This window comes from Rattus rattus, chromosome 9 (genome assembly GCF_011064425.1).
Source record: "Rattus rattus isolate New Zealand chromosome 9, Rrattus_CSIRO_v1, whole genome shotgun sequence".
In the NCBI taxonomy this organism is placed as follows: domain Eukaryota; kingdom Metazoa; phylum Chordata; class Mammalia; order Rodentia; family Muridae; genus Rattus; species Rattus rattus.
Genome location: NC_046162.1, coordinates 96,682,337 through 96,709,702, shown reverse-complemented (window position 1 = coordinate 96,709,702; position 27,366 = coordinate 96,682,337). Strand labels below are relative to the sequence as shown.

At 45.0% G+C, this 27,366-nt stretch overlaps 1 protein-coding gene across 3 annotated transcripts in view; it reads right to left on the bottom strand.

Annotated features, from left to right (window-relative positions):
• Positions 1-27,366, bottom strand: part of Phf12 (PHD finger protein 12) — a 45,992-nt gene continuing 18,626 nt past the window's right edge. Inside the window, exons 3-15 of one of the 3 annotated variants that reach the window (XM_032911712.1) lie at positions 21,619-21,691; positions 18,697-19,090; positions 15,771-15,891; positions 13,488-13,620; positions 10,920-11,084; positions 7,551-7,709; positions 6,245-7,040; positions 5,052-5,177; positions 4,337-4,480; positions 2,975-3,073; positions 2,123-2,205; positions 1,537-1,675; positions 1-1,203 (exon numbers count right to left, since the gene is read on the bottom strand). In XM_032911712.1, the coding sequence (XP_032767603.1) occupies positions 869-1,203; positions 1,537-1,675; positions 2,123-2,205; positions 2,975-3,073; positions 4,337-4,480; positions 5,052-5,177; positions 6,245-7,040; positions 7,551-7,709; positions 10,920-11,084; positions 13,488-13,620; positions 15,771-15,891; positions 18,697-19,090; positions 21,619-21,691 (2,767 nt within the window). In that variant the 3' untranslated portion in view covers positions 1-868. The other 2 variants (XR_004388993.1, XM_032911713.1) reach the window with 2 other exon arrangements.

The following is a 27,366-nucleotide window of genomic DNA, read 5'->3' as shown; positions in this document are numbered from 1 at the left end:
TATATACAGAATACAGGAAAGTTTCTGTAAAGTCTAAAACATTACAATTACTATGTACATTGGTACTAGTTGTGGGGAAGAGGAAGTATCTGGGTGAGGAAGAGAAGTGGTCAGAGAACAAAAAAAAGGACACATAACAGGTTTACGACAAAAACGCCTTCGCTACAATAGACAATTTGAGAAAAACACTCTACCACATGTACTGTACACAGTTCTTAAAAACATTGAAAAAATGCCATCACTAGATGTATTTACACAAAATCCAAATACACTTTTCCTTATTTGAAATAAAATAGATGGACAGCCAGAAAAAGAATTCATTTCTCATTTGTCCGTATACACAGTAGCTACCAGTAGTGCAACCGCTGCAGAAAGGGGATCCTTGTAGGGTGGGAACCACGGAGAGGAGTGGGTAGCGATCTTTATATTAAATAAAACAATGATATTGTATAGATTTTGCTGTATGAAAACTGTATTTTTTCTTTTAATATAAAACTATTGTCACTGCCACAAAATAGAACAAGTTTCTGATTATTTTACAACAGCGGGCAGGCGGCCGAGGGGAAGGAGCAGGAGGCGGGGGAAGGGATTGTGCTGGAAGAAGTGTCCAGACCAGGCTCTCCCCTCCCTGCCCATGCTGGTCCTCAGCTCGGTCTGCCGCTTTCCCATGAAATGTTGAGTACAAATATATGTGCAAATGCCCCCTAGAACTTGAGAAAAGAAAAAAAGTCTTAAAAAACAGTCAAAAGGTTTTCTTCATTTCATGCAAAGATTGTAGTTGAAGGGTTTCTGGTATAGAAAACACCCGGGCTTGGTTCGTATACATTTTTGCATTGCAGGAGTCTTGGGTGGTGTCCAGGCCAATGGCCTAGGGAACGGAGTTGGAGCGCAGCACAGGGCCCTGATGGGGCTTGAGAGAGAGCTTCTCGGTCAAGACCCCATCCTGCAGCAGGTTGGCATCGCCTTTGGGCTGTTTGGTCGCAAACTCAGTGATGCTGAAGACAAACTGCAGGCAGCCCAGCTTGATGTAGCTGCCATGGTGTAGTAAGGCTGTGCCCTCCCAGCCGGCCCCACTGCCCCCGATCAAGCTTGAGCTGCTGGCTTTGCAATTGCAAGGTCTCCGCTGTGGCCCCTGGGCCTGGGAACTCATCATGGCTGCCTCCTCACTTGGCTCTTCATCCTGTTTCTGGTGTCGGCGGCGCCCTGGGAAAAAGGGGCATGATCATAGGAGGGGAACAGTGAATGGCTGACCTGTCTGGGATGACTGGCAGTACTGGCCCCCTGCATCTCCCCATTCTATGCTACATGATCAGGGCTGAGGGATGCTCAGATGGGGCTGGAGTCTCAAGTCCCCAGCAGGGTCTGACACATATGTGGGTGTTCAGCACTTGATTCTTGGTGGCTTTCCCAGGCCCACCAACAGTGAGCTTGGCCAATGGGGCTGGGAAGGAAGGAACTGTAGGTCACTGACAGCATGGTAGAATCAAGGTGACTGGGGCCTTAGCTGTGTGGCCACAGGCCTCTGCTCCAACTTACTGATGACACTCTGTACTTTGGCAACAATACTGCTTGGGGGGGTTGGCGGGGTCTTCTCAGAGAAGTCACATGAATACAGCACATTGTCCACCGTTGTCCCGTGCTCACTGTAGTTTAACAGCTCATAATGTTTGGTATTCTGAGGAGGGAGATAAGGATGTGTAGTTGCTGTGTGAAGCCTGGGGAGCCTAGCAAGGTCATGCTCTTCCTTGGTTACAGCCTGCCTCTTTCAGAATCCACCAAAACCTCACCTCTGAAAGCCTAGTGACTCCATATTCCCTCTCTCTGCTCCTCAGAACTGGCTCCAATTGATCTGATAGTCACTGGCACACAATTATGATGAAACTCAGGGACATACAGAGCTTGGCTTCCTTCTACTCTGGTCCCTTCCCTGTTTGGAGGTGGCCTCCCTCAAATGTTTCTGTGAGCAACATCGGCTGCAACAACAGCTTGCTCCTGCACCAGAGCAGGCTGCCATGGTGGAATGCCAAGCCTTTCACATCTGCCTCTGCCTGTGGCCAGAACCCAGTGCTGGGGAAAGACCTCAGGCTAGGAAAGCTCCCTCCCACCCATCTCTGCCTCTCACCTCATCGTAGAATATGCAGGCATGTTTCCCGGACACGTAGTTACAGTGACCATAGTTTGTAAGGCACACATCCATGTCAGCTCCTGCAAGGTGGCAGGAGTCAAGGGAAAGGGAGAGAACAGACTGTGAGGTATATGTGTTGGGAAGGTGAAAGAGAGGGGAGTTAGTTTCTGGGTGGTTGCTAGTAGAAACTTCAAGGTAGCTCAGAACCTCTTTTCTTTTTCCTTTCCTTTATAATAAAGGGCAGCTTTGAACTCTTGATCTCCCTGCGTCCATTCCAGAAGTACTGGGATTACAGATATATGTTGTTGAGTTCATCAATTCCCTTTGTTGTTCTAAAACTTAATTTGCATTGAATAAATGGCAGCTACCCAGACAGAGCAGTAAGTTACTGAAAAGGATGGTAAATCCAGGGCACTTTAAAGGGCAATTTCTAGGATAAGGGGTGATTGGGGGTGTGGTGGGCAATACCAGTAGTTGTAGTACTAGAGAGGCTGAGGCAAGAGGACAGACATGAGTTCAAGACCACTTTGGACTACAGAGATACTATCCTAAATCCTCGTGATGACCAAAATAAACTAACAAAGGAGGGTTATGTGTGAGTTTATTACACCCTGAGAATAAGGAAGTGTCCTCTTTTCAAGTTTCTCCTTATAGTGTTCCAGACTCTGCTGAGAGGCAGTTAAAGCAAAAGGCCTGAGCCAAGGAAGTACCCCATTGGATTGTCTGGATTTTTAGTCTCCTTGCCTAGACACTCACTAGTTAGACCCATCAACCTCTGAAAGGGTTTCTTTAAGTGTCCATCTTTAGGCTGAAGATCCAGTGCCCCTCCCAGACTCCTGGCTGGCTCACCTGTCCCGATGTAGAGGGTTCGATAGCACATGTTCACAGCTCCTCCCAACCCTAAGAGGGGGTAGAACACAGCTCGGGCCTGTACCTCCTTCCTTTGCACTATAAGACAAACACAGGGATAGGATCATTCAGAAACCCAGAACCTGTGACCCAAACACAAACCAACAAATCCTGAATTTATGGTTGGTGGTCTTGAAAAAAACTCCTACTGGGTGGCTCATGCTCAAACTCATGCCTGCCCCAGAGCTGCTTCAGAGAAATGCTTTCCCACAACCATAGCATTTTCAATACAGGTTAGGAAGGATCTTCATTGAAGATGGTTACAGAATGAGGACATGAGTACTTTTAAGTTCCTGGGCACCTGGTGAGCTTAACAAGGACATTCCAACTAGTAATAGAGAGAACATGGAAAACATAAGGTACAGCTCTGTTTCTCAGGCTTTAATGAGCACATCACTGCCTATGGAGTCCATAATTATAATTTAGTTCTACAGTACCTGTTCACTAAGTCAATGGGTTTGATTCCTAGAACTACCGCCACTCCCACCAGAAACCTAACCTAGATTTAGTTGGCTATTTGTGAATTTTAATTTCCTGTATGCTAGTTCACACACACTTGTGAGAGTTCACACACATTTGTGTTCACATATATACAAACAACTTCTGGTGTTGTTCCTCATATTCTATTTTTGGGGGGAGATAAGGTCTCTCACTGGCCTAGAATTCAAGAAGTGGATTAGGCTGGGCAGCCTGTGAGTCCAAGGGGCCAGTCTGTCTACCTCTACTCGCTCACCTCAGGGACTGTAAGCAAGCATCACCATACCTAGCTTTTGCTATGTGGGCTCTAGGGATAGAACTCAGGCCTCTTTGGTGACAGAGCAGTCTAGAATCTGTTTCTAGTGAAGGCTTTTGCTCCGATGTTGCTGGCATGGTACTTTAAGTTTCCGAAGCACAAGGTTCTGAAGGGCTGAGCTGAGCTTAGAGGTAACAGAGTTAACCCTGGAGAAGAATTTCCTACTATTTTTCTATTTCTCACTTTAAACCTTGGGAAAACCTAGTTCAAATATTACGGAGTAATTGAACAGAAAGAATACAACATATACCCCAAAGTATTGGTAGCTGTTGTGTTATGAATCAAAGTGGACTTCTGTGAAAAAAAGTTATGGCAAACTCCCCAAGTCTGACCAAAAATTGTTTATCTTGTTTGTGCTGAGGAAAAAAAAGAAATCGCCATGCTTTATTAAACCCAGAGGTACAAAGAGTGTGAGCTACTGAAAGCAGAGTCTCCGTGGAGCACGGTGGTCATCCACACACATCAGACACGAGAGCTGATGGTGTGGCGGCAGGTATGTGCACGCGCACCTTCTGTGTGGTGCCCTCCAGAAGCCAGCGGATGTGTCCCAACACTGCCCGGTGAAGCCTGACCCCGGGAGGGGAAAAGCTGATGTATTCTCTGCAAGGCCAGAAACTTGATCAGCTTCTCGTCCAACATATTTATCTCGATTTCTATCAACCAAAGAAAAAGATCAAAAAGCTGAGAGAAATGGAATGTGGAAGCAGATAAGGGTGACAGGGCCAATCCAGCAAGTGACAATGTTCAGACAATGGAACAAAGATTTGAAAATGGGTACCTCACATGCCCTCTGCAGTGACAAGGGCCCAGAGCAGTGGCTTCTTGTAGTAAGGTAGGCTAATATTAAGTAAAGAAAGACAGGACCAATATACCCAGTTGCCTGTGAGGAAGATCTAGATGTCTGATACAGACTGACCTTTTCTACCCACTCTCTGTGCAGAGAACTCATCTCTATTCTCTTTAACTTTGGAGTTTTCCAGACGGAAACAACCTGGTTCTGTTTTGCTGCCAGGGGATCTGCCTAATGTGATTCTGCTCTCCCCTCCCTCTGGCTCAGCGTGGCTGTGCTCTCCTTCTCTTCGTCTTTGATTGTACTGTATAAACCCAGAAGGCAGAGACAAGAGAAGGTGCCTTCTTTCCCATTCTTCTACCCAAACGGACACACTTATCCCCATCTCCTATCCCTCTTTAAAAGAAGTTGAATGCTAATGGGACATTACTCACCTCCGCTGACATCCATAAATGCTCGAAGTGAGTTGGTGAGGTCCACCATGGCAGTAGAGTTGGCTGGGAAAGAGGGTACGGTTAAAGCGCTTCCTATGGATAACGTGCCGGGGCTGACCTTGCCATCTGGGGACGGAGCAGGAAGACTGTTACTTACGTCGCCTGAGGGAAACCCACCGGTCCAATCCCCCATTGTTGAGACAGTTCTGGATTTCGGACCCAAGGTGATGTTCCCTTCTTGATTCTCAACCCACAGGCTCTGGAACTCCTAGAGCTAAAAACGTGTGGTGAGGAAGGGCAGATGGAACAATAACATACGGGCACGCAGGGTTTCCAGAGCACTGAGAACTGCTGCAATCTACTATTCTGGGGCAAGTGCTGAGGTTGCTTCATTCTTGGCTCATGAGCACCCACCTCTCTGCTCCTCTATTCTTACAGAAGTGGCACCTGCAATTCCTCTCTGCTGAAGCACAACCGACAGTTGGCAGAATTCATTCACACTTGCAGTACAGAGTTGGAAATAGGACCAGGGGCTCCCATGCAAGGAAACCACAGGCACCTGGTTGCTGACTGGGAGGATGACGTCAGTCATGTGGGAAAGCAGCATATGAAACCTGGTTCAGATGCTGGGAGCAGCAAGCTCGAGGTCCCAATGCTGCCTGGGGCAGCTAGAGAATAAGTCTATACTGGGCCATGGACAGACCTACAGGATTCTTTTTAGGCATATGGCCAAGGGCAAGCTTCTGGGCCAGACCAACCTCTGCGGGCATCCCACTTTATAACTACATGAACGGCAACACTGCTCTGTCCCTGCTCCTCGAACATGAGCATTCCTCCAATGAGTTGCCTCTGAGAATCTGCATTAGATATAGACTTAAGACTGCTATGTGAATGCATACACTGAGCCTCCAGCTGACCCAAGTGGTTCCAGAAAGCATGTGCCTTTAGAGGTGATGGAACAAACAGGAAGACTAGGTCCAGAAGGTGAGAGGAGGGGCTAGTGAACCAACTGCAGTTCCAGTATTGCCACTGACCTGGCAGGCCATCCTAAGGAAGTGACTTAATACAGGGAAGATGGATCACTGACACAGAGATTAAAGGCCTCAAGTATTCACAGGGACATAATGTTTTGGACTCTTAAGTCTGTATTAGCACAGGATTGTTCCAGACAATACTGGAATACTGAAACTCACCTGATGATGGCGCTGGTGAGCAGAATCGTTGGGTGGCGCCTGTGGCCAAGATACTGTCTCCTGCAGCTTGGGGGGGAGTGAGCACCCGGGTGGCATTTGGGGGTGAGCCCAGAGGCCTCGATTCTGTCAACGAAGGTCCTATCTGTGATTGGACAGTCTTTCTATGCAAAGTGCTGGTGTTCTCGATGCTGGCACAAGAGCTGGGAATGGAAGGGGGCAGGCTTGGGACAGGTACCAAACTCCTCTGGGGACAAGAGCTGGGGCCAGTGGCATTTTCTGTCTTCACAATGATGCCGACGGCGTGGTTCTGAAGACCCCCAGCCGATGGTGGTGTGAGGGGCCGGGGCCAGCCTTGCCGGTGAGTGAGGCCCGGTAAAGGGGTGTTGGCGCCAGGGAGTCGCCGGGGATCCGAGGAATCAGTGGGGCTGCTGTAGAGGTGTGGGCCATTGGCTTTTACCTCTGTGTTCACTGGCCCATTGGCAGTCCCACAAGGGGCTTTCTTGGACTTTTCCACACAAGAACTGCAGCTGATATCCTCTAGGGTTGGGGGTTGGTGGGGTGGAGAGCAGCCCAGGGAATTCTGGGTGCTCATTGCTGAGGGGCAGGACAAAGGGTAGTGGGAAGGTAGAGGTGCCTTGTCAGCTGTTTGCAGGGAGGTGGTGATTGAGCTGTCAGTCACAATAACAGGCTTAATATCAGCCTTCTCTGTCTGTTCAGAGTCCCAATGCGAAGGCATCTGCTTAGCAGATAAATGTTTCAATATGCTGCACTGGAGGGCAACAACACTACAGAGCCACTGCAATGGAAGGAGAGGAGAGGCAGTGAGAGGCCGGGGAGACGCTGGTCCATCCTGCTGCAGTGGCCAGATGACACAGCAGAGTTGACAAGCACTGTTTCCAAGGTTCCAACACGAGTCAACAGAAAGGGATCCCACTGTCATTCTTAAGCAAGACTCATCAGTGCACTTGGCAGTACAGACTCAGCCAGTGGAGGCTGAGATTTCCTGTGATCAACGCTTAGCACATAACCCAGTACCCACTCTGCCCGGCACTATCCCCTCACCTGTCTGTGAGACAGACACAGCTCTCTGTAAATCTCTGGCTACAGACAGAACTGCCCAGCTTGCAGCAGCGGGGGACTGAGGAGGAGAGCAGCCTGTCTGACTGAAATTACCTTCTTGTCTTTGGCATATGAGCTTGGGATTCCCCATGGACCACTCACAGTTTAGAGGATAGGAGGTAGGGCAGAAGTAGGAATGACAGACACCGAGGATCTGGTGACTTGGGATCCCAATCCTTTCACTCACCTCTTGCTGCTCTGTCTGGGTGGCTAAGTGCTCAGAGTTCAAAAGGTGCGTTTGCGATTCCTCAGGGACCCCACTGCAGATCAGCTCCCCATCCCGAATGGCCGCAGGTGCAATGAGAGGGGGTGGAAACTGGTACTGAGATTTTATAGCATCAGGAACCTGTTAGGACAGGAGGAAAGAGATGGTGATAGTACCAATCTGCCAGCTGAATCTGACCTAATGGGATACTGTTTTGACTGAAGTGCTGGTGCCCAAGGGATCATCTACTCTGTGCTCCACCAAAACCAAAGAGGCTCAGTGTGCTGCAACTGTCTTGGGTTGTCCTGTGACAACCCAAGCACAGACATCTTGTTCTGAAAAGGTACAGAAACAGAAACAATAGGTAGGGACCTCACTGTTCTTCATTAAGATCTAGGCCTTGCAGAATTCTAGAACTACAGCATGCTGTCTTCCATTTTGTCCTGAAACGTGCAAGACTGACACTGGACTGGGCTTTCAGGGTGGTCTAGGCTAGAGATTTGTATGCCCTAGTGCCATGGCCGAATGGTAACTGAGAAGTAAGTTAGATGAGGCTACATTAGTCAATGTTCATTTTCATCATCCATTCCTTCATGATTCATGAGACAACCGAAATCTTCTTTGATAAAGAAAAAACGACACTCTGATTTACATTACATAAGAGCAAAAGACACAAATGAAAGAACCACTCATAAATTACACCAACACTTATTGAGTGCTTCATGAGTCTGGCACTGCTCCAGATCCTAGAGGTCCAGAGGTGAATATAAAACGGAAGCCTTACCCTCAAGGAACTCAGTCTAGTTGGACAAAGAGAGACGTTAGTATAACACAACAAAACGCATCCTAGGGTGCAGGTACGTTTGAGGTGCTATTATTAGAAAGAAAAAAATGCAGCAGGGAAGTGGTGCTGCACACCTTTAATTCCAGCACTCGGGGCAGAGGCAGGGGATTCTCTGTGAGTCTGAGGCTGGCTTGGACTTCACAATGAATTTCACAACAGCCAGGGCTAAGTAGAGACCCTGTCTCAAAAAATCCATCCAAATGATCTACCTGTGAGAGAGGTCAGTAAAGACGAGCAGAGGCAAGGAACATGAAGTTAAGAATCACCACACAGTGCTGTGGGCTCTCTGGAACAACAGGAGGATGAAGCTAGACTATGGCCGTGCCCTGAGGAAGAACACAAAGGCAAAGAAGCCAGGGAGCTCTGACATAGGTCAAGCATAAAGGCCTTGGTCCAATGTCACTGTATATCTCATTCCATGCTCAAACTGTCTGAGAACAAACTATACTTCCGGAATTTTATTATATAACCCTGACTTTCTCCTCAACAATAAACTATTTAGGGGAAAGCCAAGGAAAAGACTTAACCAAGGCCTTCTGATTTGTTCATTTTAGTACCCAAGCTATCTTCTGAGGTTACATGGTAGATGAATTACAATTTGGATTACTTTTAGATCTGTTTACCTAGATGTATGAGGCACACCACCTTAGAGCCTATTTCTGCAATGAGATACACTGAGAAAATTATTCTACTAGAGGGTAAATAGTGACCCTGTTAAGAGTTTGCTATACAATTTCCAAGTTACTATCTTTGCTAGTTCTAGATGGATACTCACTAAAGGTAACGGGTATAGTGAGGATTCTGAAATTTTGGTTTCTTAAGGAAAAACAAAACAAAACAAAACAAAAAAAACCCCAGAAATATTATAAAATTCTTTTGTTTTCCCCAGGAGTGGGGAAATGTGGTGGCTTTGGATGGTCTGGAGCAGCTGATGGTGACTTGCTTCATGCTCTAACAGAGGTGTGGGTTTGCCAGCTGCAGATAATTTCTGTAATTGGTGACATTCTGAATTTTGGGAACTTTTCAGAGCCCCAATAGGTGAGGTTGATGGTCATGCAGGGTGGGGTGGATGGGTGTTTTTGGTTTTTTAGTAGTTGTGCTCAAAGAAGAAACAAAAGAAAATTAGCTTCACTAATCTCTCTCTCTGTCACCCATCTATCCTTTCTAGTAATAGGAAGTGAAACCAGGGGGATAAAGGGTGGGAAAAAGAACCCATAAAGTACCAAAGACCATCTATAGGTAGGAATAGTGTGAAGGAGCTTAAAATATGGGTGCCACCAAGTGGCCATGTTTGAGAACTGCTAATCTCCACCAGCACAGTACATGCATTGGTTTATTTCCAAAGAAAAAGAACAAGTTTATATATGGGTATACAGTGTACTAAGCCTTCTAGATCAACTGAATATGGGGAGTGAATACTTTGAGAAATAGCAAACGCTTTTCTTTTCTTTCTTTTTTTGTAACAGTTTTCTCTGTGTAGCCCTGGCTGTCCTGGAACTCACTCTGTAGACCAAGCTCACTCGAACTTAAAAAAAAAAAATCCACCTGCCTCTGTTTCCCCAGTTCTGAGATTAAAGATGTGTACCACTACCACCTAGATAGCTACAAATGTTATTCAATGAAGGAAATTCTCTCAGTCTCTTTGGATATTGTTAAGTAGTATGAAGTACATAGAAATACTATATCCTAACAAAATCACAGTTGCTTTAGTGATATATTTTCAGCTAGGCATCACTCTTCATCTCCTACATGGATATCTGCTTGATTAATTCCAATGTCACCTCATCAGAGTTCTCAGAAGGGGATCACTTAACAGGGACAGACAATGTAAGAGACAGTCAAGTATGCTGGCTGGTTTGAATTTGGCACAAGCCAGAATCATTTGGGAAAAAGGAACTTCAACTGGAAAATGCCCTTCCAGATTGGCCTGTGGGTGTCTTACCCGCTGGGCTGGTAGACCTAAGAGCTGTAAGAAAGTGAGCAGAACAAACCATGAGGTCCATGCTAACAAGCACATCCCCCACAGCTTGTGCATCAGTTCTTAACTTCAGGTCCTGAACTGACCTCCCTCAGCAGTGAAGTGTGACCTGAGAGTTGTAAGCTACCAATCCTCCTAAAAACCAGACAAAACAAAAACAAAAACCAGCTGTTTCCAGTTATGGTGTTCTATCACAGCAATAGAAACACTAAGACAAATGTTATATGTGGTCCAGGGACCACAACTGGACTTGTAATGGGCTGAAGGGTAATGGGCTGAAGGGTAATGGGCTGAAGGGTGTTTATCTTCTGGAGTATTATAGACAGATTTTAAAAGCACTCCTGGAGTCTTGCCTTTGTAATTCTGACTACCATCCTCAGGTATGGCTACACGAGGTCACATTTATCACTTGCTGAGACACCAAAAACATATCTCAGGGAGCTTCAGTCCCCCATCTGTGGTCCTCTGTGCCACAAGAGAAACAAACAGTAGACCACCATCTTTCCCATACTGAAGGGCTGACACTCACCTTCAAGCTTCTCCTTTTGGCGGGCTGGAGCACACGGCGGTTGGGAGGGTGCTTCTTGTGGATTCGGTTCAGGAAATCTACTTTGACAGCATGCTGTGAGATGGTGTCCTGGAATCCATCAAACACCCGGCACCGATTGCTCAGAGTCAGATTCTTCTGGTTCAGCTGGAGACAGAGCAGACACCACTTTGGTGAAGGCTGCTGCCCCCCTCCAGCTTAGCCCCATTCTCTGGGCTTAAAACAAAAAATAAAAAAATACAACCAAAACCCAGAAGCTCTCAATGGAATGGGCTACTTCTGCCTGGACAGGGTGTCAGCAGGCCCGTCAGGCGGCAAGGAAACTCCTGCTTTTGGGAGTTAAATAGTGAAGTAACCTGGAAGTGCCTTCTCATTTAGCCTGACCATACTCTAGGTCAGAACAACCCTAGGATTACTCCTAGCAGCATAGATTTTAAAGGAGATGCAGATCTTGGCCCTGCAAAAGAGCCAAAGAACCAGACACTCTAGCCATCAAGTCAATCTCTCATATAAAAAGCTGACCTACACAGAAGCCTTGCCCACACTAGTCAAAAATCCTGTCTGTTCTGCCCTATTCCTGTTCTAGGGTACCAGGGAGCATTGCTGAACTAACTCACCTCAGTTATTCTGTCTTCCCTTGAAGGAGAGAGCTCTGGCCTGCTCTTAAAGGTCAAAGGGAGAGGAGGGAGAAATGGAGAACCCATGCCACTTCCAATCTCTTCCGATACACTGACCCCTATACTTTAGTTCAAAAGATAGGATCTGGATAAGAAATACTCTTCCAGAGAACACATGTTGAGTGGCTTTACAACCAACCATTTGCACTCATTTCTGGGGTGTCTGATGCCCTCCACTTCTGTCCCCTCAGGTCACCCACATTCATGTGGCATTCATTCACAAAGACAAACAACCACGCACATAAATAAAAATAAATCTTAATGATTTAAAAGAAACTAATATTTTATATTGGGTATGGCAATGTGAGCCTTCACTCTCAGCACTTGGGAGGCAGCCGAGGCAGTTAGACCTTTGTGAATTTGAGACCAACCTGATCTACTAGCTAGCCTGGGCTACAGAATATGACCATCTCAAAAATGAAATAATTAAAAAAAAATTATGAATCTTTTGCCTGCAGAGGTCAGAAAAGAATGCTGAATGCCCTGAAACTGGAGTTATAGATGGCAGCCATGTGGGTGCTGGGAGCTGAACATGGGTCCTCTGCAGGAACTGCTGAGTCAACTCTCTAGTCTTGGTAAAAATAAATCTTGGCATCCAGCCTTAATATTAGTCCTCTGGGGGCAGCAGCAGGTAGCACTCTACAAGGTCAAGACCAGCCTGGTCTACAAAGCAACTTCCAGGACAGAGGGCTACACAGAAAAAACCTTATCCAAAAAAACAAACCAAACCAACAAAGGAAAAAAAAATTTTAGAACAACCCAGTAAGACTTGTTCCTGCAGCTTCATTAGCAAAGTAAATGGCCAATGAAATTAACCAACTAAAATTTTTCACCTGCTGTTCCTTAGGATGCATATTTGGGTGAACTGTTCATGGCTTTTTTTTTTTTTTTTTTAAATGTTTCAGCAGGAAGCAAATAAGCCACAGAGACGCATCTTCCGAGGTCAGTCTCTCTAAATGGTATGGATCTAAGAAAGGAAGTGATTCTTCTGTATGCACACTTCTTCTGTATGCACACTGTGTGTGTGTGTGTGTGTGTGTGTAACAGTGCTAGGAATGGATCAGTTTCATATATACTAGGCAAACACTCTGCCCCTCTACTCTCCATCCTTCTCTGTGTGACTTTTTACAGAGGGTTTTCCTCAGTGCTCACGGTATAATGAAAGTTCCATGGTTACCACTTTCTCCTCTCTACCCATTGTCTTGGGGATGAAACTCAGGCCTCGAAGTGCTCTGTCACTGAGCTACACCTCTATCCCCATTGTATGTCTTAAGCAGCAGTCAATGGTTTAATTTGGAAAGGCTGTTTTTGTGAAGAAATACCTTCCCATGAAGTCACCCCCTACGACCTCTGAGTGACTGTGTAGGACTATCTGTCCTGCAAAGAGTAGATAACAGATCTGTTCTAGTGTAGGAAGCAGTGTCTGAAGAGAGCCTGTGAGATGGCTCAGTGCACGAAGGTGCCATTCAACAACTCACTAAAAACCCAGGATGACTGACACAGGGTAGTTATAAAGAAGTAATCCAAGAAACTCACTGGATGCTTGGGCCACACGGACTCCTGGCAGCCAGCCATTTATTTTTTTAAGGTTGGCTCTAATACTCAGTCTTTACAGCTATTAATAGCAATCGTTTAATTCATTGTGGGGTAAAAATTACAAACAAGCAAGCAAGTCAAGCCTTGCCAAACAAGGTACTGGGGAAAGGAAGATGCACGAGTGAGCTACATCAAATAGAACTGAGGACGGTCTGCTGAACCCGGCACCTGCAAGATCACACTGCACCCTGGCACAAAGTGGAGGACACTATTTCTAGGGGATCGGTCCCTGCTCCAGCTGGGCCTGTAGAGAGCTGACTAAACACTATGTGCTTACCACCACATGTTCGATGTGATTCGGACACATCCATCTGCCCAGGGGCATGGCAGTGAGCGGGGGCTCGAGGCAGTCCATGTGAAACAGAAGCGGGCAATAGTCACACTGGATGAGGGGGGCCACTCGACAACTCCTGCGGAGGAACGAGATGTGATGGGTGATTTCTGGGGCAATGTGGAAAAAAATTCAAGACCACGCTACTCTGAAAAGATCCTTTCTTCCTCAGTCTTCATAGCTCTGTCCTGTCCATACTTCCCTCCCTCTAGGGTTCTGTCAAACCCAGTCCGTAAGGAAGACGAAAACCAGGTTCTTCAGGCATTATTTGATCTTCTAGGAAGAATGCATCTTGTGAATCTCAATGTTAATTTGGAGTATGGCTAAAGTCGATGTCAGAGCAACAGTGACCAATGCTTGGCGCTTGGCTCTGCTCTCTGATCTTCCTATTCTTTAAGGAATTGTCACTTAAAAATAAATACATAAACAAGAGGCTGGTGTAAGGGCCCAGGGTCAGCGGCCCTTCCCGACAAATCTGCTGCCTGAGTTCAAGTCATCAGACCCACGATAAAAGGGAGACCCAACTTGATCAAGCTGTCCTCTGATCTGTATGCATATGCTGTGGTAATTGTGTATTGTCCCTCACACAAACAAATGCAGTAATAATGTATGAGCAGTCTTTCTGGAGTTGTAACTACAGAACAAACGACTTCTCTTCAGTATAAAGATAGATAACCAGTGCTGATAAGTAGAGATGGAGGCAAGAAATGAGGAGAGGCTGTAAGCAAACACCAGTGGTCCCAAAAATGTACAGCACCAAAGCTTTTCCTGGCCAAGTTCTACAGGTCTAATGGACCACCATTTAGTTTTCTGTAGTTTTCGGTGTGAATACTTTTTTTGGTTGAGAGGATGGTTGTGAAATAGTCTCATGTAGCCTCAACTCACTGTACATCTGAGAATGATTCTGAATCCTTGTTCCTCCTGCATCTTCTGCCTGAGTGCTGGCATAACTGTCTGTACCACCATCCTGGGTTTACGTGATGCTGGGGATCCAACTGTGCAAGGTAAGCATTTTCTCCTGCTAGTCTACTCCAACCATAATACGGTTTTTCTGATATACTCAAGCCAACGAAAGTCCAGTTTCAGGCATTGAAACATCTGGCTCCTATAACTGAGGAGAGCCTACCTGAAGGAAACTAGTGTCCTAGGGCGGCTGGGTAGTCAAGGGTACAGATAGATACCCATAACACTTTAAAAATTATCTTCAACAATTTGCTAAATACCTAATTTAAAAAAAAGGCACAACCCTTTTGTGTGTATTGGGAAGGAGGAAAAGCACATGTGCCATGTGTTTATTTAGGGATGGAGTCTTCTTCCACCACATGGGCTCTCAGGGTTAAAGTCAAGTTCAAGGCTCTGCAGCAAGCACCTGAACCCACTGAGCAGTTTAAGTCTAGCAATGACCGTCAATGTAAGCCACCAGTACTTCTGTGGTTTTTCTTTCTTTTTGAGATGGTCTCATTATGTACCTTTGGCTAGCCTGAAATTTACTGTGTAGATCAGGTTGGCCCGGAACTCATAGTAATCTGCCTGCCTTTAAGATCAAAGGTGTGCGCCACTACACCCAGCTTCTTATGATTTCATGTTTTGACAGTTGTACAGTAAATCTGTAATGTTCGCTTCCCGTTATCCTCTTAGCCTCCCTCCCTCTCAACAAGCCCCTGTGAGTTTCATGTCTTTTATGGGTGTGGCATTGAATTTAAAACTATTTTTCTTTCTTATATTTAGTGAGTGTGTTTGTGTGTGTGTGTGCCACAACTCCGATGCAGAAGTTAGAAAATAACTTGCCAAAGTTGGTCTTGTCCGTCTGCTTAGGTTGTGTGGTTACTCAGCGTCCGTCCCTTCAGTGTTGACCCACTGGCTTTAGTGAGGGTTACTTACATGATCTGGGTAGGGGATTACTATTGAATATGGACTCTTCAGTGGCAATACCATTAAATAAAATGGCACTGCCTCCCCATCAACTAAGAATCCCTCAAGGAAGGGTAGGACCTTGTTAGCCTAGGCTAGCTTTGAACTTCCAAAACCACCTCAACTTCCTAAGTGCCGAGATTATAGGCATGCATTATATACTTGGCTCTGTACTTGGACTCTACAGGTAATTTGTTACTGACGTATTCAAGGAAGTGGTCAGTCAACTAATTCTGCATGCTTATACCATCGAATATAAGCTGTCCACATTTAACTAACACATAGGACTTACAAGGGGTGACAGAAAAAAAAAAATACCTGTTACACGTGAAGCAGACTTTGACTGGCAAGGGAACGAGACCATTATGATCTAACTCATGCTGTGTCCTTTTTACATTCTTCCCTGTGGTTTCCTCCTTTCTTCTCCGTTTGCTAGAACCTAGAAAAGAAGCTGGTGGTGCTGAACTGTCCTTGGCTTCAGAATTCCTTGTTGGAATATGAGAACATTAAGAGAAAGAACAGATCTAAGCAAAAGCATGTGCCATGGTTCAGACAGATTTCTTTCTGAGGACCCTAGGGCTGGTTTCAAATGGCATTCGTCCCCCTCCAAGAAGAGACAGACACAAGGTAACCAGAAACAGAAGTCACCTGCTTTGTGGCAGGAATATTGATTTCACCAATATAAAATAATGACAAATCTGACAGTAGACACACATGCACGCACACTCCTAAGTTACATGGTTAACAAAGACTAGTCTGTGAAGATAACTAAGCAAGAGATTGTAATTTACTTCCGTTTCTTTAGAAAGCAGATGCCACATGCAACCCTCACTCCCACTTTGATGTAACCAGACTGGCCTAGAACTCAGAGGTCCACCTCTCTGCCTCCTCAGTGCTGGGATTAAAGGTGTGCAACAAGCCTAGCTATATGTTCTATCTTTTAGAAAGCATGTGGGGTGCACACATGCCACATACATGATAAAAGTCAGAAGATGATTTTTTTCTACTTCTACTTTTTTTTTTCTTTTCTTTTTCTTTTGGAGCTGGGGACCGAACCCAGGGCCTTGCGCTTGCGCTCTACCACTGACCTAAATCCCCAACCCCTCTACTTCTACTTTTATGGGGCTCCAGGAATAAACTCATTAGGTTTCCATGGCCAGTGCCTTTATAACATGAACTATCTAGATAGTAGCCTGATAGGCATATCCATCCATCAGTCCATCCGCCCGCCCGTTCATCCATCCATCCATCCCTCCCTCCCTCTGTCCTTCCCCTGCCCCCCTTTCTCACGTAGCCCTGGCTAGCCTCAAGCTCAGATATCTATTTTCCTGCCTTCCCCATGGTGGGACTGAAGGCACACACCACACTTGGCTTATATGTGCTTTTTAGGCCTGCCAATGTTCTTTTTGTGCGCGCGCGCACGCACGCACACACGCACGCGCGTGCGCACACACGGGGGGGGGTACATAAGGTAGATGTCAGATGTCTTCTTTGATTGATTGAGGCAGGCACTTCCTCTAAAGCCTACCATTTTAGTTTGTCTGGATAGCAAGCTTCCTCCATGTCCGCCTCCTACAGTCTAGGATTATAGGCAAGCTGCTATGCCTGCTTGGCTGATGATATGGGCTCTAAAGATATATACTCCAGCATGGCAGGCACTTTACTCCTGAGCCATCTCCCTAACCTTTTGTTTTTTGAGACAGGGTCTCACTCTGTAGTCCAGGCTGACCATGAACTCATTATGTAGCTCAGGTTAGCTTTGAACTCTTGACAGTTCTCCTTTTGCCTCTTAAGTGCAGGGATACAGGCATATATGGTAGGAATACAGTGTATGGTAGACACCATTCTTAGCCAATCTCATTTTCTCTAGGAAGAAAAATTAAGATCTAAAAGCATTGTGGTATCAAATAGATTTCCTTGTAAAAGGGACAATTTTATAATAGCTATCAAACCTCCCATTGAAAACTGTGACCTAGAAATTCCCATATTAGGAATTTACCCTACACATCATATCTTAAATGTGTACAATATTGTATTATAGAGTTATTTGCTGAAACACTACCTTTGTAGCAAAATAATTAGGAGAGGCTAGAAAGATAGCTGAAGGTTTAATGAACTGGCTGCCTTTCCAAGGACCCGAGTTCAATTCCCAGCACTAACATGGTGATGCACAGACATCTGTAACTCCAGTTCTGGGGCTCTGACACCCTCTTTTGGCTTCTGTGGGAACTAGGCACACACATGGTGTACAAGACATACTTAATTGCAGGCAAATACCCATACACATAAATTAAATGAGAAAATATTAGGAACAATTAAATGGCAATGAGTAGAAAACTGTTTATGTTATTAAGAAGAGAATATGAGCATGTGTAGATACTTGCTTATACACACACTCTCTCACAACACATAACCAGCTGTTATCTGCCAAGGGCAGGAGATGCTGGAGATCAAATCCAGGCCCTTATGTGCATGGTACAGAGATGCTTCATCACCCAACTACATCCCTAAACGTTGTTTCTTTTCATTTATTTATTTAAGAACTAAAAAAATATGATGTGCATATATGTATCTGCATGTGGGTTGTGGTTTATGCTTGTGAGTGTAGGTGCCTGCATAGGCTAGGAGTCGGCTTGATATGGGTGCTGTTAATGGAACTCAGGTCTTCTGAAGTCCAGGATCAAATGCTCTTAACTGCTGAGCCATCTCTCTATCCCTATTTAATCAAGTTTTTTTCATTTATCCTTTATGCATATGAATGCTTGCCAACCAGTATATATGTGCATGCCTGGTGCCTGTAAAGACCAGAAGATGGCATCAGAGCCCTCCAAACTGGAGTTACTGATGGTTATGAATCACTATGTAAAGGCTGGGAACCAAACCCTAGGCCTCTGCAGGAGCCAGCCATGCTCTTCAGGACTGAGCCATCTCCTTACACCCTCCTATGTTTTGAGAGTCTCAATATGCAGCTCAGGCTGGCCTCAAACTCAGGATCCTCTTGCCTTATCCTCACAAGTGCTGAGATTACTAGTGTGTGATATTTGGCATATAGCTTAAAAAAGAAAAAAGATGCAGGGGAATAATAGGATAGGAGATACGACTCAGAAAACAGAGTAAGTACTTTAACAGCTACAACCTTTGATGCTCTCCTCCAGGCAAAACCAGAAACAGGAACAAGTTCCAGGTAGTAGTAATCCCTTGGGAAGCTAGGGTAAGAAAGGGGTATGAGGATGATGTCGCTAACCTGGTAGTGCAGTGGTACAAGTCAGTTCATTGGGCAACTGAAATTGGGTAGGGTTCCGCTCCATGGCAGCAGCAATCAGCAGCTCAAAAGGCCGCCGCAGCTGGGGTTGCACATAGTCCGGCTCTGCTGCTACTGGCTCCTCGTCCACGTCAATGATGTCCTCATCGACGTCATTATGCTCAGAGGTGGGGGTCTCTGTGCTGGCGTTGGATGTGGGGGTGCCAGGCCGGCTGGCTCTCCTTTCCAGGATCCGGGCATGGGCAATGGCCTTGAGTTCAGTTTTGCTAGCTGGTCTGTCCAACAAGTCAGTGTCACTGCTGGGGGATGTAGTCCGTTTGCTAGACTTGTCCACCAATCCATTGACGTGACCCAGCTCCTTTTTCTGCTCTCGTTTCTGTGCAAATGAATAGGTGGGCCCATCGTGAAAAGAACAAAATAAGAGATGGGTATACAATGTCTTGCTAGATCACTTGTGACAGACAATTATTAAAATTGAAATTTTATTTTGTGTGTATTGGTGTTTTTCCCTTGCACCATGTATGTGCCTAATACCCACAAATGCCAGATGAGGACCTCATATACCCTGAACTGGAGTTGTAGGCAGTTGTGAGCTTCAATGTAGGTACTGGGAACTGAACCCAGGTCCTCTGGAAGAACAGCCAGTGCTCCTAACTGCTGAGTCATCCCTCTAGCTATAACTAAACTAAACTGAGAAATCATGGCGGCAATGAAATCACCAAAAATAGTGTGGAATGTTCCAAAAAAGATTGCAATTCATCATATAATACTTAACATTTCTATACATTTAGCGCAGGGTAAGCAGCTAAAAAACTAAACACAGTAAGAACAAATTTAGCGAGATTAAGGTCAGAACATCATAAGGCAAGCTAAGGCCACGGCCACTGTCACTTGCTTACAGCATCATGATACTGAAAGGTTTAGAAAATAGTTCAAAATGAAGAAAGTCTGCAAAGGCTGAACGGGCTGGAGAGCTCACTTTTCAGAGGGGCTGACATGGAAGGGTGCCACATAGAGAGAACCAATGGGGAGAAGCATGCAGCCATGAACTCTGGCTTTCGATCTTAACTACAAACTCTAAAAGTGACACTTCTTAGAAGCCACGAGTGGAAAAGCGTACAGTATGCTTAGTAGGACTGGATAACTGACAATATATTTTCCTCCAAGACTCTAAAACCAAACAAGTGTCATTATGCTAATATCCTGGTTAGTTTGGCCCTGGGCAATTCAGAAACTTCTCCATCAGTGAAAACACTAAAATCTTTCTCCTCTTAAGGATATGGTGGCAATAAAGAGGAGTGGATGTACAAGAGGCATGATGGCTCTGATCTGAGACTCATAATAGGACTGACCACCAGGAGTTCACCAAGCCCAGAGGATGTGTATTGCAATCCATTTCATCGTAGATACTGGAGGACAAAGGGGCGTGGTGGTGGTGGTATTGCTGAGAGAGGAAAAGGCAGATTTGGAACCATTAGTGAGCGGTCTATGTGAAAGTGAGTTATAGCAGCATCTCAGGAGTACCGACCCATGCTAGGAAAGAAAAGCATACCATTCCTATCAAGCTGCACTGTGTCCAAAGAACTTGGGAGCTTTAGAGTAAGGCAAAATCTGGTTCCAAGCTCAGTTCTGTCTATTCCTTTGAGTCTTTGGGAAAATATTCTGTATTTTATAGCCCAGTTTCTTCCCTTCCTAGTTTAGATCTACCACCAGCATCTTCGCTGCATGGATTAAGTGGAGTGACACCTAGCATACGACAGGCACCAGCAAGTTTTCACCTCTTCCTTGGCTGAGTCCAACCGTTTTGAGTCTAGCTTCTTTGCATAGTCAGTTTCTGAAATGACAGGTCATACTCTATGGAGACTCACAGGAAAGGGTTTTGGAGGCTTAGGTAGCTTGACAGATAGCCTGGTTTTTGGAACTCAGATGAAATCAAACTACATACAGCTCTGGTTACTGACTAACTTGGCTCTGGCTTGCTTTCTAATGGGAATCATTATGGACACAGTGGAAACTAATGCCTGCTTGTTCACCTTATTTTTAAAGGTTGAAAACAGTTACATGCATAAGCCATAATCTCTGAATCAGCTCATTCTGTTTCTGCAATTGAGGGTGTCATCACTGACTGTGACATCATATTGGGACAAACAGCAGTGATGCCACAAGAAAAGAAATTTCTGGTTATACAACTGGTGTGGTAAGATAACAGGGTAGCCTAGCCTACAGACAAATTTTAATCTAGAACCCTTAATGTGAAAGTGAGATCAATATAATCTAGTGGATATGCACCTACTACTCCTGCCCCCAACCTCCCCAACAGGGTTTTTCTGTGTAGTCCAGGCTGGCCTCCAGGGTGCTGGGACTAAAGGCATGTGCCACCACACCCAGCTCTTACTTCTTTAGGTGATAAGGGGACATTTAGCTCTTGCCCTTCATAAAAATACTTCAAAGTAGAAAAAAAGGAGCCATATGCATACTTTATAACTCAGTTAGTACTGAGCTGAGAGCAGAGGGAACAAAGAGAAATCGGAGAATCAGGGCAGAGGGGCTCAAACCCACTCCTCTAACTGACCAAGACTCTGGAGGCCCAGGAACCAAGCAAGAAGCAGCCTTCTCTTTTGGAGTCACAGGCTATTTCCTAAGAGGGCAGTAAGACCAGACTGCCTGCCACTGGTGATTAAACATGGCTTGGTGGGTTAACCAACCCTCTGCCCTCTTTCACATCTCATGCGTCTGTAGTTTTAGGCCTTATAATCAACATGGACAAAGTGTGGTGACTCCAGTGTCTGAAGAGACAAGAAAGGATGAGGAGGTCCTCAGGCCTAGCCACCTTAACTCTGGAGTGCCAGAGGTCTAGCACTGGCACTCTGCGTGCGTGAAGCCTTCAAAAACCAACAGCGTTACCTTTCGGCGGACAGTACACCGGTGACACATCCACTCCCCAGGAGGCAACATCTCTTCACTCAGTGGAGGGTTACTGTGGGGAAAAGACAAGGGCAAGACTAAGTAACTAACCCTTGCATGCAGCTGAAAATAGATCTGGCCCAAGCTGCACATCACTAAACTACCACTGTGGCCAGCTCTGGAGTGCTGCTAGAATTCTCATGTCCTTCAAAATGCCTATTCAACAACCTCTGTAATCACCTCGAGGGCAAACATTCCTTCCACATCTTAGAAAGAGAAGCCAAATCACAGCTACTGATGCTGGGCTTACAGAAAAGGGCATAAAGCCCTAGTTGAGAGCCAGAAGAGTCATTCCCAAGTCTGTATATATGCCTCATTGAGAAGTCCTCCACGGTTTTAAAAGTCTCTGTCTAAATGCAGCCTCTTCTCCCTGTGCTTCAGAACCTTGCCACAGTCTCTTCCAATCTGGCAGCCTCCTCAGGTACCCAGGCCCCCTAAATTGAACATTTGTCATTTCTTTTTTGACGATAATATTCTGGTAGGAAATATACCCCTCCAAAACTGTTCATTCTTAAAGCATGCTCTAGTCAGCCTGTGGCAAGCGTCATGGCTTTGTTTTGTCTTCCATCCACAAATAGTCCTTTGCCCTTCTCTTGAATTAGGCTTGTCTTGTGACTTGCTTTGACAAACAGTATGTAACAGACATGATATGCTGTAACTTCTAAGCCTGGACCTTAAGCAACCTGTAGATTCCAATCTTCTATGTGTGGAATGCTCTGTCTCAGGGCTCTGCTGTCATCATAAGAAAGCCACGTGAAGAGGTCTGAGGGGTCCAACTACCGCCTCCAGCTGAATTCCAACAGGTTGTACCAAGTACTGCTATGAATCACCTTGGACATACCAGATCAGATGAGCCTCCAAATAACTGGTCCTGGCCTACTACACACCCAACAGAAAACCAGCCAATGAAGCCCAGTCAAGCCTTGGAATTTTGAATAACTACTTTCTGTTTTGAGTCACTGAGTTTTGGTGGTTTGTTACACATTAATGATTACTGGACATGGCTTTTCCACCAGCTCTTTCTACACTGCTCCTAAGTCTTATGTTTCCTGCTCAACAGTTGAGTTCTTTCTTCTCCGTATGTGGGTATGTGCATGGCGTGCAAGTGCCTTCAGACTCCAGAAGAAGGTATCAGATCCCCTGGAGCTGGAGCTATGGGTAGTTGTGAGCCACCTAATATACATTCTGGGAACCAAACTCAGGTCCTCTGAAAGAGCAGCATGCACTCTTAACTTCAACGTCATCTAGAATTTCTAGCTTGCCTCTTTGCATTTTTAACAAATGAAGACTGAATTAAAAACCAGAGCTAGATTAAGTGTGACAGCATACTCCTGAAACTCCAGAATTTGGGAGGCTAAGGCAGGAAGATTTTGATGCCAGCTTGGGCTACACAGTAAATTACAGGTTAGCCTGGGCTGTATGAAACTCTGCTTCAAAATATAGGCAAACCCAGTCCAAACAAACAAACAAACAAACTCAAAGCTCAAGCTGTGTAGTACTGGACCTCACAGACCCTTCAGGTCACTGATTCCCTTAAAGCTACATTAAGATTTCATCAGTTTCCAGAAAAGTCACGTTTATATTCTTTACAACAGATCCTAGTTCTGAAAGAAGGATTCCCAGTTCAACAACAGCAGCATCTGGAAATGCACTGGAACTCTAAGTCCTAGACTGAGAATGTGGATAGCGTTGATAAAGTTGATAGAGTACTTGTCTAGCATGCATGTATCATCAGGTGTCGGATGCACACCACAGGACTCTTGAGGTGAAAGCAGGAGGATCAAGTGTTAAAGGTTATCCTTGGCTATATAGCAAGTTCAATCCTGGTGTTGTATATTTTCCCAGAAAGAAAAAAAGAAGAAAAAAAGCAGACTCTAGGACTTAATAATTTGTGTCACAAGCATGCCATTAAGGTGATTCTGCTGAACACCAAAGTTTCAAAACTGTGCTACACAGAGCAAAGTTACATCCATGCTCATACTCAGGAAATCCCTGCCTTTGCTTCTTAGGAGTAACCTATTTAGAATGCTAAGAAAATATGAGAAATATGGAGAGAGAGAGAGAGAGAGAGAGAGAGAGAGAGAGAGAGAGAGAGAGAGAGAGAGAGAGCAAGAGAGCAAGAGAGCAAAAGAGAGAGAGAGCAAAAGAGAGAGAGTGCACAGTTCCATATACACTAGGACTGGCCTTAGTTTCTTGGCACTTAGTGCTCTGTGGCTGCCACCTCCAAGGGCATTTGGCCTGGCAAATTTTCTGCACGCCGGCCTTGCCATGTTTCCCTGGACATCCCTTCATAGCTCACTGCTTCCTTCCTTCCTGCTTTCTTAGTGGAATCTCTGTGGAGGCATTCCACCAAACAGAAACTAGTGATAAAGAGGCCTGTTGGGACCACAGTTGATCACCTGCAAATTCTTCCCCAATTCCCTCTACATTTCTAGAGAGACCATATCTAAGTAATGAGACAAACAGCATCCTTTGTGAAGGCCTGCTGACTTCGCTGTGCTCTAGCAGCTGTCATAGCGTGTCATTAACCCTGAAGCCTGTCCCTCCTGTCTCCACCATCCTTTCCATTCATCTGCTGGCACTGCAGTGAGATATCCTGTATCAAACACGAAGGCAGAGAACAAGACATGGTAGTAAGGGCTTAGATTTTCCGCCAGGATGGCAATGATTTGCTGGGTATCCTTTGTGATTCAGTTGATTCTCAATGTTTCTGGAAGAAACAATTCCAGAGTTGGTATATGCCTTCAATACCAATACTCATTAAACTGAGGCAGGAGCATAGCGAGTTTGAGGAGAGCCTAGGCTATTTCAAAAAGGTCCCTCTTCTATTCTCAATATCATATCTTCTGATTAAAAAGACCTTCAGAAGCCAGGCATGGTGGCTCATGCCTGTAATCTCAGCATTTAGGGGCTGGGGATTGCAGAATGATCATTGTGAGTTTGAGTCAACCTGGACTACACAGTGAGGCTTTGTCTCAACCCCATCCACACAACATCCCAATAACCTGGGACGTAAGATGATTTGAGTCTGTGTTAAAGGTGTAAGCTACCACACTCAGCTTCAGCTTCACTTTAAAATTATATACATATATGTATATGTATGTGTATGTGTATGTGTATGTATATGTATATGTATATGTATATGTATATGTATATGTATGGCTGGAAAGATAGCTCAACAGTCAAGAGGACCAGAAGTCCTGAGTTAAATTCCCAGAAACCACATGGTGGCTCACAACCATCTGTAATGGGATCTGATGCCCTCTTCTGGTGTCTGAAGATAACCAACTAGTGTACTCTCATAAATAAACAAATAGTTTTAAAAAGAGATTTTTTTTTTTGTTATATATACAATGTCCTGCCTGCATGTATGCCCACAGACCAGAAGAAATCATCAGATCCCACTACAGATGGTTATGAACTACCATGTGGTTGCTGGGAATTGAACTCAGGACCCCTGGAAGAGCAGTCAGTGCTCTTAACCACTGAGCCACCTCTCCAGCCCCAGATGGCTCTTCTTTAATCCTCATTACAACACTGAAATAATTTACATGCTCAAAGCACAAATGAAGAACTGACATATCTAAAACTATGGAGCCAATTTTGTTTTTTTAAGCAGAATTAGAACCTCAATCAGTTTCTTAACGATCTTGAAAATGAGTGTTTTGTGTGTGTGTGTGTGTGTGTGTGTGTGTGTGTGTTTTTTTTTTTTTTTAAAGACACAGTCTTGGGCTAGAAAGATGGTTCAGTGGTTAAGAACACTGGATGTTCTTCTAGAAGACCTGGGTTCAATTCCTTGCCCCCACATGACAGCTTACAACTGTCTATAACTCCAGTTCCAGGGGATTCAACAGCCTCAGACATATATGCAGGCAAAACACAAATGCACATAAAGTAAAAATAATTAAAAAAAAAAAAAAAAAAAGCTAAGTATGGAGACTCTAGCTGGAAGGCGGTGGCATGCGCCTTTTAACCCAGACCTCAGGAGGCAGAGGCAGGCAGATGGATTTCTGAGTTTGAGGCCAGCCTGGTCTAGAATGAGTCCTAGGACAGCCAGGGCTATAGTAAGGAACTGCCTCAAAAAAGGAGAAAAGACACGGTCTTATGAAGTTTCACTGCATAAGCTTCAGTCTGTTTTGTTATCCATGTGGGTGAGGATGACTAACTTTCTGGTCCTCTCACCCTCACCTTCCAAGAATTAAGATTCAGAAATACACACATCTGACTTAGACCAAGTGTTTTTGCTTTGTTTTCTAAATGGGATACATCAAGTTTACTCATAAAAGGGGCCAGCCTTTTATCTACAGATAGTGTGGAGGGTTATATCTGTCAGTCTGTCTTCACTTCACACAAAGAGCCTTTCTACAGGGCCTGAACTGAAGCTTGCTATCTACATTGTTGGCTTTGGTTGGGCTTGGTTGGTGACCATTGGCCAAGTAGCCACAAATCCTCTTTCCAAGCTTGAGGGTAAGCACTGAAAGAAATCAGCTGGGCTTGTGGTTGGGGGGCCTTTGGCATCTTGGACCTCATGTACTGTAGGTCTTAGCATGTGTGTTCACTGCCTTTGCCTTTGCCTTGTCTGACTACATCTTCTTTGGACCCTTCTTGTGCTACCTGGCAAGATGTTCCTTAGGAATTCAGGGCTGATCACTTTAGAGATTCCTATCTTTGTGTCTGGAGTTCCTTGATTCCATTTCTGTGTCTCTTTTATGGTGTGATAGTTGATGAGTGTCTCCCTCTCTGTCGGTCAGTTAAACTACACAATAGGTACCACACAAATGATTATATACCCCACTAAAAACAGAGATCGGGGAGAAGATCAGAATAATTTTACTGTCCATTCAAACACTTGCTTGACACTATGCCAGGCAATGTGCTAAGTGTTGGGATTTCAGACAAGGTCTTTTTTCCATAAATTACAGGTAAAAGAAAAAGGTACCCAGGGTTGGGGATTTAGCTCAGTGGTAGAGCGCTTGCCTAGCAAGTGCAAGGCCCTGGGTTCGCTCCCCAACTCTGAAAAAAAAAAGAAAAAAAAAGAAAAAGGTACCAGTAATACCACACTTACTCAACTACAAATCAGTTATTACATATAGACCCACACCAAACATTTGTTATTTCAATGAACAGCACACTCTTTTCTTTCATCATTCATACTTACTCAGTAAATGGTAATTCAGCCAGTGACCCTTTAAAGATGGCAAAGTTTTCTTTCCTAGGTGGGTGTCTAGATACCTGAGAGTACTACAGCATCTCAACTCTGATTCCTCCTGACAACCATCCATGCACTAGTAAGTTTAATGTCATAACAGCTATCTTCTGTACCTGGGATGGCTTGTCTTGGAAAACTGTTAAGTCTTTAGCCAATAGAGCAAGGACCACTACTTCATTTTCTGGCTTTAAAATAATATCAGGAGTTTGGGAGAAAACTCACTTGGTAAAGTACTTTCTGCACAGGCATGAACCAGCCTGGGTGTGCACACATGTGATCTCAGCCTTAGGCCAACGAGCAGCCCTGTCTCAAACACTAAGACAGATTGCTCATGAAGAAAAACACCAGAGGTTGACTTTTTTTTTTTTTCTTTTTCTCGGAGTTTCTCGGAGCAAACCCAGGGCCTTGCGCTTGCTAGGCAAGCACTCTACCACTGAGCTAAATCCCCAACCCCCAGAGGTTGACTTTTTTTTTTTTTT